Source organism: Passer montanus, unplaced genomic scaffold (genome assembly GCF_014805655.1).
Source record: "Passer montanus isolate IOZ18808 unplaced genomic scaffold, ASM1480565v1 scaffold6, whole genome shotgun sequence".
Classification (NCBI taxonomy): Eukaryota; Metazoa; Chordata; class Aves; order Passeriformes; family Passeridae; genus Passer; species Passer montanus.
In genome coordinates, this window is record NW_024371037.1 from 8981642 (window position 1) to 8998189 (window position 16548).

Consider the following 16548-nt stretch of genomic DNA (forward strand, 5'->3'; position numbering starts at 1 on the left):
TCTGGCATTCACTGCTACATCTAAACTTGAGCATTTTACATATTTGAAACATGTACACTGCCTAATGTGAACAGCTGCCCCTTCTGCCATCTCCAAAATAGCTGCTGTTCAGTGTTTCAAGTCTGCAGCTTTGTAGCTTATATCTACAATTGGAAGCTCCTTCCCCTGCCTACAAAGACAGAACACAGCCTCCATCTCAAAGGGGATTCAGTTAATTACACATTCACAATTTGGGGCTTGACTTTTCAGTGATAGGTTTTGCATGAATAAATAACACCCTCAGAGCTGAATAGTGTGACACAAACAATGCACAGAGCCAAACTATGAAGGAGAAAACAGAATACTTAAGACCTGCTTATGAAGTTAGCAGCTTTCAATACATGGCTCAGAAAAAAAATATTACTAACTTCATGATAAAATAATTAAAGATTGCACTTCATTCAACATGTACCAGGATGGGAAATTCAGTCTGCATGGTAACCATCCATCTGGTATTTGATGTTGCTTTCATAACCTTATAAAAAAATGATCATTTAAGTTAGTCTTTATGTACACTACACATACAATAGAACTATAAGAAGTGCTGCCTGAAGCAGGAATGTCTGCTAACTTGCAAGAAAATGTATAATTTCTATACTACAATTATGTAAATATCACATGCGAAAGAAATCCAAACTCACATCTCTCATCATTTTCACTGCTTCCCTGGTCCTTCCCAGCTTCCTTGCACACATTGCCAGCCTTCTTTTAATATATACTAACACATTGGTGTCCCTTCCTGTATAAGAGGAAAAAGAAACAGCATTAAAATAAAAGGTTCATTTAGTATTCCAACACAAAAGGAAACACAGGGGTTTTTTTTCATTTTTTTCTTACACATTACCATCAAAGCTTCCACAAGAATTTTAATAAAACGTTATCAAAATCTGAAGATATAGATGTGGCATAATAGAAGTGAAATTGGTGAAAATAACCAAGATAAACAGTGATACAAATAAGTACTCTTGGGTTGGCCTAGCACTGTGAAATATAAGCAGATCTGAAGGTAGTGCTATGTATATGCTTGTCAAAAAGAAGTATTAAAGCAAATCCTCATCCTCCTAACAATCTTTTTCTTAATGATTAGAAGAAAAGTATACTCTGAAGTTTTGGTTTACAGCCTTTATTCATTACCCAATTACCATCTTTAAATTCCTCACACCACTAATTATGGGTTTCAAATTAACATATTTCAGACATGATAGTCCTGTGTGCCAGAAGATTCCCTAGCAGCAAAGATGACAGAAACTAAACAGCAGTTATAATTATTCTCCTGGAGAATTCTTACTCCTTTCACTTCTCATTCACTTTGAATGTGAACTGTTAAAATGCTTCTGGACCAGCAGGAAATGAGTGGACAGATAATAATCTATAAAATTACTGAATCATGAAAATGTAATACACCTGCTACAAATTATCTTTGTGTATAGCATGTGCTCTGTTAAGATTTTAGCCTATTCCTAACATTTTCAAGCCTTTCATAATAAGAACAACATGTGTGTTGAAAACATTCCAAGTACCTACAAATCATTGTAAAGCTGTGATAAAAATTTTTAAGTAGATTAAGCAGCAGGTCAAAAGGACCTACTTTAGAGGAAAAAATAAATAAAGAGAGAAGAATTTCTCTAGCTGTATTCTGTATTACCTAATTCCTTATCTCTTCATTGGTTCCTATATGTTCAATACACAATTTATTAGTTACATCTGTTTCAACATGTTTATGTAATGTGCTATGAGGTATACATTTCAGGTTAAGCTTCTTCTCAGGATTTTGAGCAGGAATGGTCGAAAGGCATCCACTTACTATAAAATCAAGGTATTTTTTCAGGCCAAAATTCTCTGAGGTTACTAATGACTTGGGATGCCTAACATGAGCAACCTTAAAAATAAAATTGCCCTTGCTTTTAATAAACTATCACATTTAGAAAGAGGGCAAGGTGGGTACTCCAAGTCATTATTTACTCTTTATGGTTTAACTAAATATTTTATGAAGGAGGTGGAATACATGAATAAACATAGAACAATATGTTGTGGTTCAAGAGATTACAGTGTATTTCACCTTTAAAAGATGAAATGCCAACTCTTCATCCCAGAATTAACTCTGAAGACCAGAAATAAAATGCAGGATTTTCAGAACCATGGAACTGCACCACATGTCCCTCCTCCACAGTCCCTCCTCTCTACCTTTGTAAACCAAGCAGAAGTCTAGCATATAATCAAAGGAATTCCACGTGAAGCCCCTGTGTCCAAGGCAACGTCTGAGGCTGGAGATTCTCTAATTTCTGTGGGTGCACACTGACATTTTCAAGGGGAGACTGAGTGCTACAGAACAGTGGGATGATCCTGCCCCTCCTGAAGACATGGTCAGAGCTGGCAGTCACTTTTCAGCCTCTCGGCTCTGTGACAGTGCACTTAGTTTTGTGATTCAATGGTTATTTTCACTGCTGCAGTACTGAAGGGTGTAAAATCTGATGGTGACAGAGGCCACCTAGCACACACAGGTTACAGAAATACCACACTTATATCTGCCTCTACAAACCTTCCCAGGTTACCTTGGACAAAAACATTGTGACAGTGCTTACTAACCACTTATTGTGTACTTTTCATAGATTTGTTGCACTCAGGGTGGATTGAGCGCACAAACTAAGGTTTCACAGACAACCATAAACCTGCTAGAGCCCAAAAATTGCTTCAAGGGCTCAGCTGCTTTCTATTTAAAAAAAATCATCCTAAATATGATTTTACAACCAACAAATGTTTAAAATACTACCCCCCAAGCTTTATGAAACCTTGGGTTTTCAGGTATAGACTTGCATACACATTTGAAACCAGGGATCACAGACAATTTTACTATGTACAATTTTTATCAGCAATCTTCAAATTATGGAGGATAGCCAGAGGCTGTGAAATCAGGTCCTGAGAAACCTGAAGATACCCAAAAGTATGCTAGTGCTTGTATTCATACAATTAATTTGTGTTATTTTTGCCTAAGGTATCTATTGTAGTCTAGAAATAACCTTCTCTCTTTGCTTTATTATCTTTTTGGTAATTTACTGTCAGTGAATGTATTTTCTTAGATTTAAGGAACATCTAATAAATAGCACAGCAGATAAACCTGCTTATTCAAAATATTTTCAAAAGTAGTAAAAATCTACTTTCAATTAAAGCACTTTATTATCCCAATTTTAAAATTTTATGTTTCCGTGACCTTTCTTAATAAATGCCAACTAACTTCAAATGTCCCATGGGCTAATGGGTCTTACTAACTTTTCCACAGAACAACACAGTGTAAACATTTACTCCCAGAGCTGATGGAAAAAAGCAGGCAAAGCGTCACTTCACTCACATTTCCACCATTCTATACTGCCTTTTCACAACATGAGCCTGAGTTTGCAAAATGGCTAAAGGCAACTTCCTTAAAGGGTGTTCAACTTTTTCTGAATGTCATCTCTCTTTGGCTGTGATAACAGAAGATTTTTTCTTCTGTTAAGTACATGCTTAGGCATTTTCTGTCATGACAAAATACAGGCACATCTGTAATCTGAGCATTGACATCTCAGCAACAGAATCAAGCAAAAACACTAAAACAGAATAGTTTGGCTCTAGGACCACATTCCAGCCAATGTCAAACACTGAATGCATAGTTCTTAGGAGGAAAACAAAAAACCCCAAAACCCCAAATCCAAAGAACGCTTTGGCAGTTCTCTCCCTCCTAAAAAACTTACTGTGTTGGGCTTCATATTGGGCACCATGGTGCTGCAGCTGCTGGCTGCGCCTGTAGCAGCCCTCTCCAGCTTTCAGAGCCTGCTTGAACAGCTTCTCTGCTTCTACAATTGTTGTTGCTTCCTCTTCAGCTAAGAGAATATAAGCAGTAGCACACCTGCAAGAATATCAGAGGAAAAACCATGATAAAGGTACCAGGCACCTGATGTAAGAACTGTCTGAAGACATGGAAAGGATGTACTAAATACAGAGGCAAGGAAATTTTGTCCATGTACTTTTCTGATGAGCTATTCTGATGAATAAATATTCTGTCAACAACACCACAACTCTCATTTTTAGGTACTGTATCACTCAGCCCTTGAGTACACCTCCTGACAACTGCCCCAGAAAGTAAAGCAGCTGTCTCACTAAGCCTACATCCCTAAAACTCCTTCTGGAAATCAAGACTAGTTTTATGCAGTATTGTTTTAATATAAACCATATCCCTTACTGTAATGATATGAAAAGGATCAACAGAACTGTAACATTTTCCATGTAAAGAGAACAGATTATAAATGTAGTTGTAAAGATAAAACAACAACAACAAAGAAAACCCAACCCAGACCAAGCAAAAGCCAAAACAGCAACGTTTGAGAAGAGCTGCACTAGAAGTGTTTCCAGCAGGTTGAGGGAGGTGATCCTTACCCTCTAGTCAGCCCTGATGAGGCCACATGTGGGTGTGCTGTGTCCAGTTCTGGGCTCCCCAGTACAAGGGGGACATGGACGTACTGCAGAGAGCTCAATGAAGGTGATTAGGGAGTGGGGTATCTCACATTTGAGAAAAGGCTCAGAGAGCTAGGACTGTTCAGTCTGGAGCAGATAAGGCTTTGGGAGGAATTTGTCAAAGTTTGCGAATACCTGCAGTGAGGGGGCAAAGAGAAAAGTGCCAGGGTTCCCACCATTTAGTGGTTCCCAGTGACAGGACCAGAGGCAATGGGCACAAAATGAGACACAGGAGGTATTCCCCCTAAATCTCAGCAACACTTTTTTTACTGTAAAGGTGACTGAGCACTGGTACAAGCTGTCAAGTCTCTCTCCTTGAAGCCATTCAAAAGCCTGCTGGACACATTTCTGTGCAATGCATTGTAGGTGACTCTGAAGGGAGAGGCTGCATACTGACTTCAAGAGATCCCTGCTAACCTCAACCATTCTGTAATTCTGTGAAATGTAAGTAGGACAGGCTTATAGCTCGCTCTTCCCTTTTACGCTGCATGTTAAATCACTATACAAGAAGAAAAAAATCTTTTATTTGGATGAAACACGTGAAGGACTATCTGTAAAGCACCAGTTTATGGAACTCTAGAAGGTAGCAATCTTAGTTCAGCAACCTAAGGGATTCCTTTTTTGCATGTTAGCAACATTTATACAGTTTGCCATACCAGTAAATCACAGCACCGAGTTTATTGTGGGATCTCAAAATACTACACTTCTCATTGAAAAAATAAATAACAGACTTAAGGACCAAAAGTCACAGCAAATTACATCACGCTCTCTCATATTATGAAATGAGTATTTCAGAATGTGTTTTCTGAGTCTTCTTTCCTGCTTCTGTTCTTGATGACTGAGAAATCCAAAAGGGAACTCTCCATCCTGCAAATGCATATTTCATATGCTCATCAGGAGGTAACTTGATTAACATTTTTCTAGGCCGTTCCAAAGCCTGCTGACATCAATGGGAAGACTCTCATTGTCATCACTACCCTAAGGATTTGCTCAGTAGCTAGCACGACATGCAGCTGTGCTGTTTTCCTTCTGCTGTAGGCCTTCCTTTGACAGGCCTGCAATCGTGGTTAAAAATTACTACAGCAAACCCCTGACCTTAAAATATCATCAAATGGATTTTTAAAAGACAGGAAATAAATGTTAATGTTGTTGTCACTCACTCATTCAATTCCAAAGCTTCATGTGCTGCAGAAATTCGTGCTTGAGGGTTTCTCTCTCTCCAGGCTTTTTGCATTACTATTCAATAAACAAAGGAGAAGAAAGAAATAGCAGTTATTGCAGTATTAGCAAGGAGAATCTACTGGACTATAACAAAAGCCTAACTCACTACAGAGCACTTCACACAGCTGAGTGATCATTCAGAAAGACACAAAACAAACAGGAGCTTTTGTCCCAAATACTCAGGTTTTTTTTCATCTTTCATTTAATTAAACTTTTTTCCAGGAGAAAGTCTGGCTGAGAGATCAGGCTGTCTGCATTGCCAAGTATAGAGGTGACAAGCAGCTACTTCCTCTTGGTGTAGTAGATTCCATGGAGAATAAAACAATAAAGGGATAGTTGGGGTTCTTATTCTAGCTCCTTATTGAGCTGTTACTTTATGTGAATGCTAAATAGAAACAACTTCCAGGCTAATATTACCACCTGGTAATTACACCACTGAGTTCAGAAAATAGGATTCATGTTTATCATGTGCCAAAAAACCACAATATGCTCTCCTATGTAACTATGCCTTCAGAATGCAGCACCCAACTGTTAGTATCTCTGCCTTCCTAAGAGACAAAGATTTATCTCTTCAGAGGCAAATTCTAATGACTGAAATCATTGTATATTTTTAGTAGAATAAAAGTCTGCATATGGACTTCACAGTACAGGCTTAACACAACTAAAGCTGCTTGTACAAATTCAGTTGTAAATGTGCTGTTCCCGTTTTTTACAGACCTAACTACATCAGGGAATGAAACACAGGTCTCAAGTTTTACATCAGCTCTCTCTCTTCTGTCAGTGTAGACTAAACAGAATCTGGATAATGTAACTCAACCTACTGCACTGCAGCTGGAGGCAAATTAAGCTATGTATGTTTGAAGCCACTGCAAGAAAGAGGATGAAAGGAACAAGCCTTTACACTTTTAAATGGTACCTTGAATGACTCCAGCAACACTAATTAGATCATTTACATATATAGATACTTGTTCAGATCTAGAATTCTATAACTTCAACAACAGTGGTTTCTCAGCATGATCAAACTTTTGCCTTTTCTCATCTACATGAAAGAGCTGATGTCTCACTGCATTTTTCTTGCATCAGTTTAAATCAGCCATTAATCTATTATTAATCCAATTGCTGACAAGGTCTCTTACTAGCATCTGCAGGCCGTAAATGATCTGTGTCACAGGTGAAGAATGTCTGATGGTCCTGTGCCGAAAGATTCATATCGTAGTAAGTCAAAGGTTCTCTTCCTGTTACCCATGTATACCTGCAAAGATGCCAACAAGGAGACATTTTGGTTAATGAGGTCACACTTGGCAAAACGAATTCAGAAAAGAATCCCAGACCTTTGAGACAGGAATAGCCAAGTCAGTTCACCTGGCCAATCTTCTAACCAATATCCATTGCATTTCACCATACTGGGATGGAGCAATGGCAGCTGAGCCTAAGCTAATGAGGATGTTGAAAAGTACACACTGGAACTTGGTAACACATATATCTAAACATTAGGACTTGATGAAACCTAGATGCAATTCATTGGAGGATGTTGAAAAGTACTGGAACTTGGTAACACATATATCTAAACATTAGGACTTGATGAAACCTAGATGCAATTCATTAGTTTTTCTGCTACAACAATGGATTTGAACAGAAATGCATTAAAATCAGGTACAACACACTTAGAACATTCCACCTTTTTTCATAAGGTTGCCAAAAATTTGAGAAATAGCAAATATTAGAGAAATAAGAAAGTGCATCATTTAAATTCCTTTTAATTCAGGAATATTTTATGAATTACAGAAAAACCTGACACGAGTGCATTTATCCACAGCTGATTTTGTTTTTTCGTCTCTTCAGTTAGATTAATGGAAAAGAACAGCTCCTTAAGCCAGTACTATGCCTGAAAACTGTAATTTTATAGCACCTACCGATTATATTCAGCTCCTCTGAACAGATTTAAAGGATTTCGCCAGACTTTGCACTCTGTAAGAAGCAGACACACACATAATGAATCTCTCCCAAATTACAATGGCACTTGAGGTTTATAAAAAACATCAGTTACCATACAATGAGCCTTATCAAATGGTTTATTTTTCAAAGGTGCAAATGCAAAAACCCATCAAGAGCACCAAGATGAAGGTAATCAGACTGTTCTTCCTTTCTTAAATAATAATTTAATTCTAAATTAGTGTCAACAAATGCAATCATTCCAGACAAATAACCACTGACAAAGCCCCAAATGCCACATGAAAAGATAATACTGATTAGTTCCAGGACTCACATTTACCATAATGCAGAACTGAAGAGGGATCACACTGGGTTATTGCACTGAAAAAACAGCAATTAACCCAGTCCCTATGGACTCGTTATTTCTCCAGAAAAACATCACTGTCCAGTTAATGCTGTAAATCACTGTGAATCTCAGCTACAGCTGCCAAATTTAATTTCTCCTTAGTTTGTGAAGTCAAAATCCATGGAAACATCTGCTGATCTTAAGACAGAAGCAGATGCTGAAATTGACTGGCAGAGAAAAGTTGATTGCATTCCAAAGGTTTCAGAATATTAGAAACATTTTATAAATTTCCCTTGGGGGAAAAACTGTGATTTTTTTCACACTACAAGAAGTAAAAGATATGGAAATCAACAACACAATTTAAAGCAAAAATTTAAAAAAACATAATCAAATTGTACAGCCTTTGAAACAGTGAGGTCTTGATTCTGGCTTTTCTTTACTTTTATACCAGATTTATTCTCTTAATTTCAACAAAGACAATTCACTCCAGTGAAGGTGAGACCTGAATAAACCCCACTACTTGCACAAAGACTCACTGAGAGGCAGGATGTCATTCCACCTCAGGTCTGCTACTGGATGACCCTTCACATGGGGCTCTGCAAAAACTCATCAGCAGCACTGGCCCCCCAGCATTTCACTAAGTGCTTTCTACTAAAAACTAACCAGCAGATTTCTCCCTATGAATTTTTCTGACATAATTTCTGAAGAGATCAAACCAACAGTTTTCTGGTAGAATATTGAATCAGAAGGGTATCTTTAAGTAACAAATATGCCTGTTCCCTTTATGCCTGTTCTGTTAGGAAAAGAAGTACTGAACAGCAAGTCAAATCCTCCTCTTTTCTCATGGATACAGCTCCTACATCTGAGTATGGGGCTACAGTGGCATGGACAGAAAGCATTTTGCATAAACTATTCACAGTAACAGAAGGACACCCTCAGCAACACAGAAAGCAGTCAAGTGGAATAGGAGGTGGGCCCTCAGCTTGCTGCCTACCCAGCAAGTGCATGGAACAGACACAGGAACAGGCAGACTTCAGGGAAGAGCGTATCTTTGAAGTACCCATTTCAGCAGGCAGCTAATATTAGAAAGTTCCACTGGTTTACTCAGCAGAAATGCTTGACTGACATTCTGCTGTGCTCTGCTGTGCAGCCAGAGAGTGTGGCTGTTTGACAAGTTTCAATCCCAGTTTTTATTTAATATGATTTTCAAACCATTATAAACATTAAATCAACATCAGACTTCTCAGATCCAGGTGTCTTGACCTGCTCTGTTTGCACCCCATGAGACTGGGTAACAACTATCTGACTGTAATGACACTTTTTGTTCATCTTATTTGAATTCATGTGGTTACGCTTCATCCAAAGTATGAAGTATTTTGGTGCTGTAGCAGGGAAAGCTTAAACTGAGCAACAAAAAGGGGAAGCAAAGAAAATAATAATAAAGCCTTTTATTGCCACCTGAAGGCACAAGTAACAGGCTATCCATACAGACATGCTGTCCAGAGGCACTGAGAGTCCCAGCTCAGTGTCAATGCACTGAAAGCAAACACACTCCTTGACTATTTTTTTCTATCAGAAAATTCAAGATGCTTGTGTGAACATCATTAGTAAAAATACTGTGCTTTTGCTTTAAAATGGCAGGAGTTATTTTGAGCTGCTGAAGTGTGACTGAGCCCACTGATGAGTGCACACAGGTGGCTCCAACTCATCCCATACTTTCTGCCAGTTCACCCAAATCTAATATCCTGGACCATGCAGTGCTGCTATTCACAGCATCTCTTCAGATGAGAATGACAACAGCTGAATTTGCTGTGCTATATGGAGGCTTCCTTAAGTAGACTTACTCAGTAAATAACAAGGTTTTGTGAAGTCACCTATATTATTTAACATGTAAGTTCAGAGCTAATTTTTGTTTGACTGTTTTCATGCACGCTGAGAAGCAGACATAAAATTTGCCAGGTACAGACATAGGGAGCTCAACTGTAGAACAATGTTTTCTCCATAAGTGATTTTTTTCTTTTCATTCATGTTTCTTCACTTGTAAATTCTGATATATTCTAAAAGCCTGCACATAAAATAAATTTAATAAAATTCTGGTTGATTCTAGGGCCACATCCCTAAGATTATGGCCTGTAAGCCAAGCTAGGACAGAGACAGATAAGCTTTGTTTTACAGATGAGGAACACAAACCCAGATGCTCCTGCCCTGACTTTAACAGTGAGTATCTCCCACTCAAGCCAGAAGCAATAGCATACCAGCATTTTCATCACTCATGGGGTAATTTTTCAATTCCCAGGCAGCTAAGTCACTCAATTAGGGAGACAAGTTCCTCTGTAGCTCCTTCAGTCCACAAATTTCAGTGCTTGAGGGGCTGATTCATTTTAGTCAGGCTGGAACCATTGCCCAGGCACCTGACTCAATGTGCCTCAGGCTTGAATGACTTAGGGTCAGACTCCTTCACTCCTTGCACTGAAACTTTTAGGGGATGTGAATGCCTGGAAGGTTGTAAAACTCAGGCCACAAATGCCTGAAATCATGTATCTTAAATTGGAGGCCTTTTAAAAAAGCCTGACTACGTTAGGACTTGTCCAAAGTCACAAAGCAAATCCTCAGTGGAATCGGAACATAACAAGACCTTAAGCTATTAAAAACCACCGTGCTTCCCCTTACTAAGGTGAAATCCAAATGCTGTGTACATACTACTTAAAAAAGTAAGTTTTTATTTTTTATTTATTGTTTTTATTATCTAAAAACCAAAGTGATGTAAAACTAGATGAACATTTCTAACTTCTTTGCATAATTATTATTTTAAAACAAATTATTTCACTAAAAACACTGCCTGCCTTTAGAATCACAGAATCAGATAACTGGTTGAGTTGGAAGGGACCACAGTGGCTCACCTCACCCAACCTCCCTGCTCAGACAGGGTCATCCCAGAGCTCACGGCACAGGACTGTGTTCTGATGGTGCTAGAGTGTCTCCAGGGAAGGAGACTCCGCAGCCTTTCTGGGCAACCTGTTCCAGTGCAGAAGTTCCTCCTCACATGCAGGTGGAACTTACTGTGCATCAGCTTCTGCCCGCTGCCCTCTGTCCTACTGCTCGGCACCACCGAGCTCCATCCCCCTGACACTTCTTCACACAGACATTGATGAGGTTCCCTCACAGCTGTCTCTCCTCGAGGCTCAACAGGCCCAGCTCCCCCAGCCTTTCCTCGTAAGAGCTGCTCCAGCCCCTTAACCACCCTTGCAGCCCCTCCGCTGGACAAAGGATGCTGCAGAAAGGGCACGCGCAATTTCGCAGGGTTTTCACAACGAGGAGAAAGCAAACGCATGAACCGCGCAGCCCGAACAGAACAGGCGGCGTGAACTCGGAAGGATGCAATCAGCAATTAACGAGGCAGCTGTGCCTGTTGCCGGGCGGAGCAGGAGCCCGGGGCAGGCCTGGGGCAGGCCCGGGGCAGCGCGGCGCCGCTCACCTGAGACGCTCTGGCGGTTCGAGTCCGCGTCCCCGCCCGCGGCGCTGGCGGCGCTGGGCGCGCTGTTGTCCACCCCGCCCAGCAGGGGGCGCAGGTGGCTCACCGAGACCTGCTCGATGAAGGAGGTGCCGTACTTGCGGAAGTACCACCACTCGAAGATCTGCAAGGCACACACGCGTCAGGGCCGCCCGCCCCTCCGCCCGGCTCCAGCCCTCTCCTCCGCCCGCCCCTCCGCCCGGCTCCAGCCCTCCCCTCCGCCCGGCTCCAGCCCTCTCCTCCGCCCTTTCCTCCCTCTCATCGCTGCTCCGCAGCCCGACAAGCGAGGAGGCAGCCCCGGCTGCCCCGCGGCCTCCCTGCCCGAGCACACGGAGAAGTTAAATGTGACCCAAGCTTAGGGTGGAAAATGTCAAATCTTGTCAACGCAATTGCCTCCACTCCCTCTGCAGCCCAGGGAATGTGAGGAAAAGCAGGCTGGCTTGTTTCCCCAGCACATGCTTCCAAAGAGTTTAATTTAAAATAAGTTTAATTTCCAATGAGTTTAATTTTAAAAGGAAAGATAAAAATGCCAAACAAATTCCAGGAAGCTGAATCCTGTCCCTTTTAGGATCTCCCCCCCCGCCCCCCCCCACCGGATGAACTGTGTTTTATTTTGTCGGGCTGACTCTGACAAAATTAATTTTATTTTCAGGCATTTGGTTGAGCTACCAAATCAGAAACAAAAAAATTATTATTTACAGAACTCTATTTGGAAAATCATTTCACAGCCTAAGAAAACACCTTGTAATTGAAATTATAAACATATATCTAGTATTTTCACCAAAAAAAATATTAGTAAGAATACACATATTTCAGGAAACCACATAAACCTGGAAATGAAGACAATTTCATCTAAATATGGAAAAGGTTTAGACTGTAAAAATTATAAAGAAACACATGCTTATAATGAATAGATAAGTTGCACTTGAATCATCTCCCAAACATCTACATATCACAGGAAACAAAAGCCAGTCTAAGGAACTGTGAAAAATTTGGCAGGACTTCATAAAACTTATTGCACTAAAAATTGGGACTGAAAAGTCTCTGCCCTTCCCATTTTCCTCCGTATCTCCATGTGTTACACCAGTACCAAAAGCTTAGATAAAATCTCTTCCTACTAGGCACAATCAACAAACAATAAGGGAAAGGATTGTGTTCCCATCTTTGTCACCATCAGTGTGCTGTTGGGCAGGTTCTGGAAGGCCTTTTCGGGGTCTGCCTGCTATGGAAAAGATCAAGCCAGGCTTCACACACTTTTTGATTTTTAAGTTCTCTTGACCTCTTTATATAGTTGAAATTACTTCTGTCTCCATGAGATTGGATTGTCTGTAGACAAGACATACTTTTTACCCCACCCATTTTTATAAAGGAGGGGGAAATAAATTTTCTGACATAGAAGGAAGACGGAACTCTCCAAAAGATGCTCCCAATGCATTCTGCACTGGGGCTTCCCCTAAATTCAAATGTGCTGTTAAAGCACCTAGAGGATTCATAGGGAAGGACTCTATCTGCACAGGAGTGAGAGGGAATGAAGCTGGTGGCTACTTGAGAGGACTTCACACAAGTTTGTGTAGCAGCTCTGGAGATCACTTCCCAAAACAATCTAATGGCATTTCTGGGAGACACTGACAAGAAAGAATGGAGCAGTCTGATGGGGAGGAGACAGAAGGACTATGTGAACACAGCATTTGGGAAGATAAACAGATGGTCACAGAGAAACCAGAGCACTAACATATTCAGATCTTTGTGAACTCTTTCCCACCCAAGTCACCAAAAACCCACACAACCTGGACAGTTCCTCCTTCCACAGATTCTGAGGTGCATTTGTCACTGCTCTGGTTCCACTGGCATGTGCCTGCAGCAGCAGCCAGGTGGGAATGCCAAGTGCCAAGGACAGAATGCTGATGCAGTGTCACTGAACACTGTTCCACACTGCTGACAGGCTTCTCCTGGCATGCATCACTGCCTCTGAATGCTGGAGATGGTGGACAGGGAACTGGCACAGGTGTGTCAGCTTTGGTTTTAGCTGCTCTCATGCTCTTAGGCACACCACACTTTTTAAAGTTGTTACAGTTTATATCCTATTATTTAAGAGAGCATCATAAGCATGTGGCTGACTGCAAGAGAAAGGCTATGCCATAAGATTCAGAGATCTGTCAGAGATCTGCTGTGAACATGTTTCTGTTCTGTCTTTGAAAACCTTGGAACAAATCAAGGCACAAAAGCCACGGTTGTACCTGTCCAAAGCCTCAGAGGGAGAGTGTGTTAGGAATGAAGGATTTATAGTCTTGCACTGAGGCAAGGGACACTCGGTAAGAATTTCACTATAGCCTAAGTCAGGGACTCAGGTACAGCTGCCAGACTGGCTGTGCAAAACTCAGACTGCATCTAAAAAGCTTTCTGTAAGAGAGGAAATAAAAAAGGTTCTGCAAAATGTGCTAATAAATTCCTGCTCATTATTTCAGTCATGATCAGCTTTTAGATGAGGTCAGTAAAACCCAGAGAGGGAGTGAACAGCACAAAAGCACACTTGAGCCCACTTGTCCTGCACAAATGTATACCAGCTGGGAAGCTGTCACACTGAATTTCAATTAAACTGAGGGGACAATCACAAAGAATGTACATATATATAAATGTAGTCTCTGCTACAGTTCAGCTGAGTGACAGGAACTTGCTCAAACATGTGACACAGCTGTAAGTCTGCCTCCTTAGACTTACAAATACCTTAATTATTTTTTTTTAAATGGAATTGAAGCTCATAAATTGTTTAAGGCAGCTTTGAAAAGTATTTGCTATGTTGAGTGAATCCAATGCCAGGAAACATCAGTCAGATCTCAATCCATACCATCTCTTAGAAATTAAAGCCATAAATAATCATCATCACAAGCCTTTGCTAGGAGTGATTTGTTCAGCATGTATGAAGAGGTAAAATCATTAATTTGGTACTTAAGTAAAAACAATAAATTATTTTTAGAGAATTTTTGCATCTTAGTATCATCTGGTTTGAAATCTGATTTCTATAAATCAAATTTGACTTCTAACTGCATCATCCAGTTTGAAAGCCGTGTGAAGTCAAGAATCTTTTGACAGTTCAGCAGATGAGAGATCATCTGATAGAATAAATTACTACAAAGATTAATTACTATTGACAGAGATATGGAGTAGAGAAGAAATTTATAAGGAAGATGATTTCTGCACCACTTCTGAAAGAAAAAGCCACTTCTTTTCTGTCATATACAGACAATGGGATGGGAGCTCATCTTCAGAGATCTCCCCTTCACAGCAGTGGCAAACTTCTTGGTGGTCTTTCTAGTTGGTGCCTGTGCTTTCAAACTGAAACAGGGTCAAACATCTCCAAACTCTCAAGGGATTTTTGGGACCATAATGTTCCCAAGGGCCAAGTTAAAACCCTGTTCTGAACATTTCCAGCTTTGTTTGTTAAGAAATGCAATTTAGAATTTTTATTTTTTTAATCTGGCATAGGTATTGCTTAATGTAAGAGTATTTGATTTTGGAAACATCTTCTTAATGCACTTCTCTTCCCTTGTGCAATGAAAATATTATAGTCTTTCATATCTCTGCTCTCACATAGAAACAATCCCAGATAATTTTATTTATATCTGTAGCAATGGATCTAGTCCGCATCACTTGACTATCAGATCTGATCTTCCTGCATGGTTTTTCAGAATAGATATGCCATTATGTATGCATCAATTCACACGGGATAGTTTTGGTGGTGGTTCTCACTGGACCAAGGAGCAATGTCTGTCAATGATTGAATAATGCTTTTCTGTTTCTCATACCTGAGACAGGCAACCTCTCTTAGAGCAAACACTCCATCATTCCCTCCTAGTGTATGTGTATGGAGTCTTCAACAGAAGCAGTAAAGGATTTCATCTGCCAGCAACTACCACAGCTCAGATTTCTCTTTCAGCCATGTAATGAGACTTTTAGGTCTCAGACAGGTAGATTTGGAGTACTCTTTAACCAATCTAATGGATTTAAAGGACACTTACTCTCTGGGGGAACAGCATAGTGCTCGCAAAACTTGATTCCATGGTTAAGCCTATTTTATAAATAAAAGGGACCACAGCAAAGGTTTGGCTCAAATAATCCATGCTGTTTGTTTGCTAGCACACTACCTGGCCTGTGCCAACTCTCCCAGGCAATGACTGCAAATGTTCCAGGTGTATTACAGCCCAGGGCTGCTTCCAGTAGACACTATAGAAAAGGTCATCCATAGTTTGGGAAGCAAGAGTGTTTGTTCATATGAGTGTGACTACACAATGCTACTTGCCTTCCAACAAAGCAAGCTGGTGGTCTGTTTTATTTAGCTGTTAGGGGTAGCTTCCTGATCCTCCAGTCCTGCCCATCCTGGATCTAGGAAACAACATGCCTCTGACCATGCTGAATGTCCTTGATGACAGCCTTGAAGGATAAGCACCCCCATTCCTTCTAGATTAAATACATCCACTCAGCATCCTCTTAGACTCTGCTTCTGATTACTGAACCCCCATTTGTCTTATCTCAAAGAGCTAGCAGGAGAACATACATGCAATGCCAGTGGGCAGCGTATTCAAAATTAATAGCTGTTTATTTCATCCACCTCTGGAAATACAGAAACACAAAAGAAAATAACATATTGCCTGGATTAAGTGTATTACTTCTCTCAACACTGTGTAGACCCCACCTAGTTATGATAGAATTTTCTTGTCTGTGGATTGGGTTACAGCCTGCCTTCCAATAGACCCTTCTTCTCTCATCTGCTCCTTGGCAAGGGTTTCCAGTTTCTTAGGAACTCCCTACAATGATTCTGCCCTTCCTGGCCTTGAGCCTTCTCTGAGCAGTGCAGAAACTTTGAATGGTTACCATATATTGCTTTTCAGCCCTCAAAGACTGTCCCTGCACAACTGTCAGACTTCCACAGAGCCTGTGGCAGCACCCAGAACTCAGCCACCTTTCTGGCCCTCTGCAGCAGACTACACAAAGGCAGTGAAACAATTAGTATCTGCAG

The 16548-nt window shown here is 40.5% G+C and overlaps 1 protein-coding gene across 3 annotated transcripts in view; it reads right to left on the reverse strand.

Annotated features, from left to right (window-relative positions):
• The window catches only part of ST7 (suppression of tumorigenicity 7), a 137488-nt gene that overhangs the window by 39422 nt on the left and 81518 nt on the right, over positions 1-16548 (reverse strand). For all 3 annotated transcript variants that reach the window (XM_039726672.1, XM_039726674.1, XM_039726673.1), the window contains 6 exons: positions 11499-11658; positions 7659-7713; positions 6882-6997; positions 5685-5760; positions 3765-3919; positions 681-778 (listed from right to left, as the gene is read on the reverse strand). In XM_039726672.1, the coding sequence (XP_039582606.1) occupies positions 681-778; positions 3765-3919; positions 5685-5760; positions 6882-6997; positions 7659-7713; positions 11499-11658 (660 nt within the window). The remainder of the gene's footprint in view (positions 1-680; positions 779-3764; positions 3920-5684; positions 5761-6881; positions 6998-7658; positions 7714-11498; positions 11659-16548) is intronic.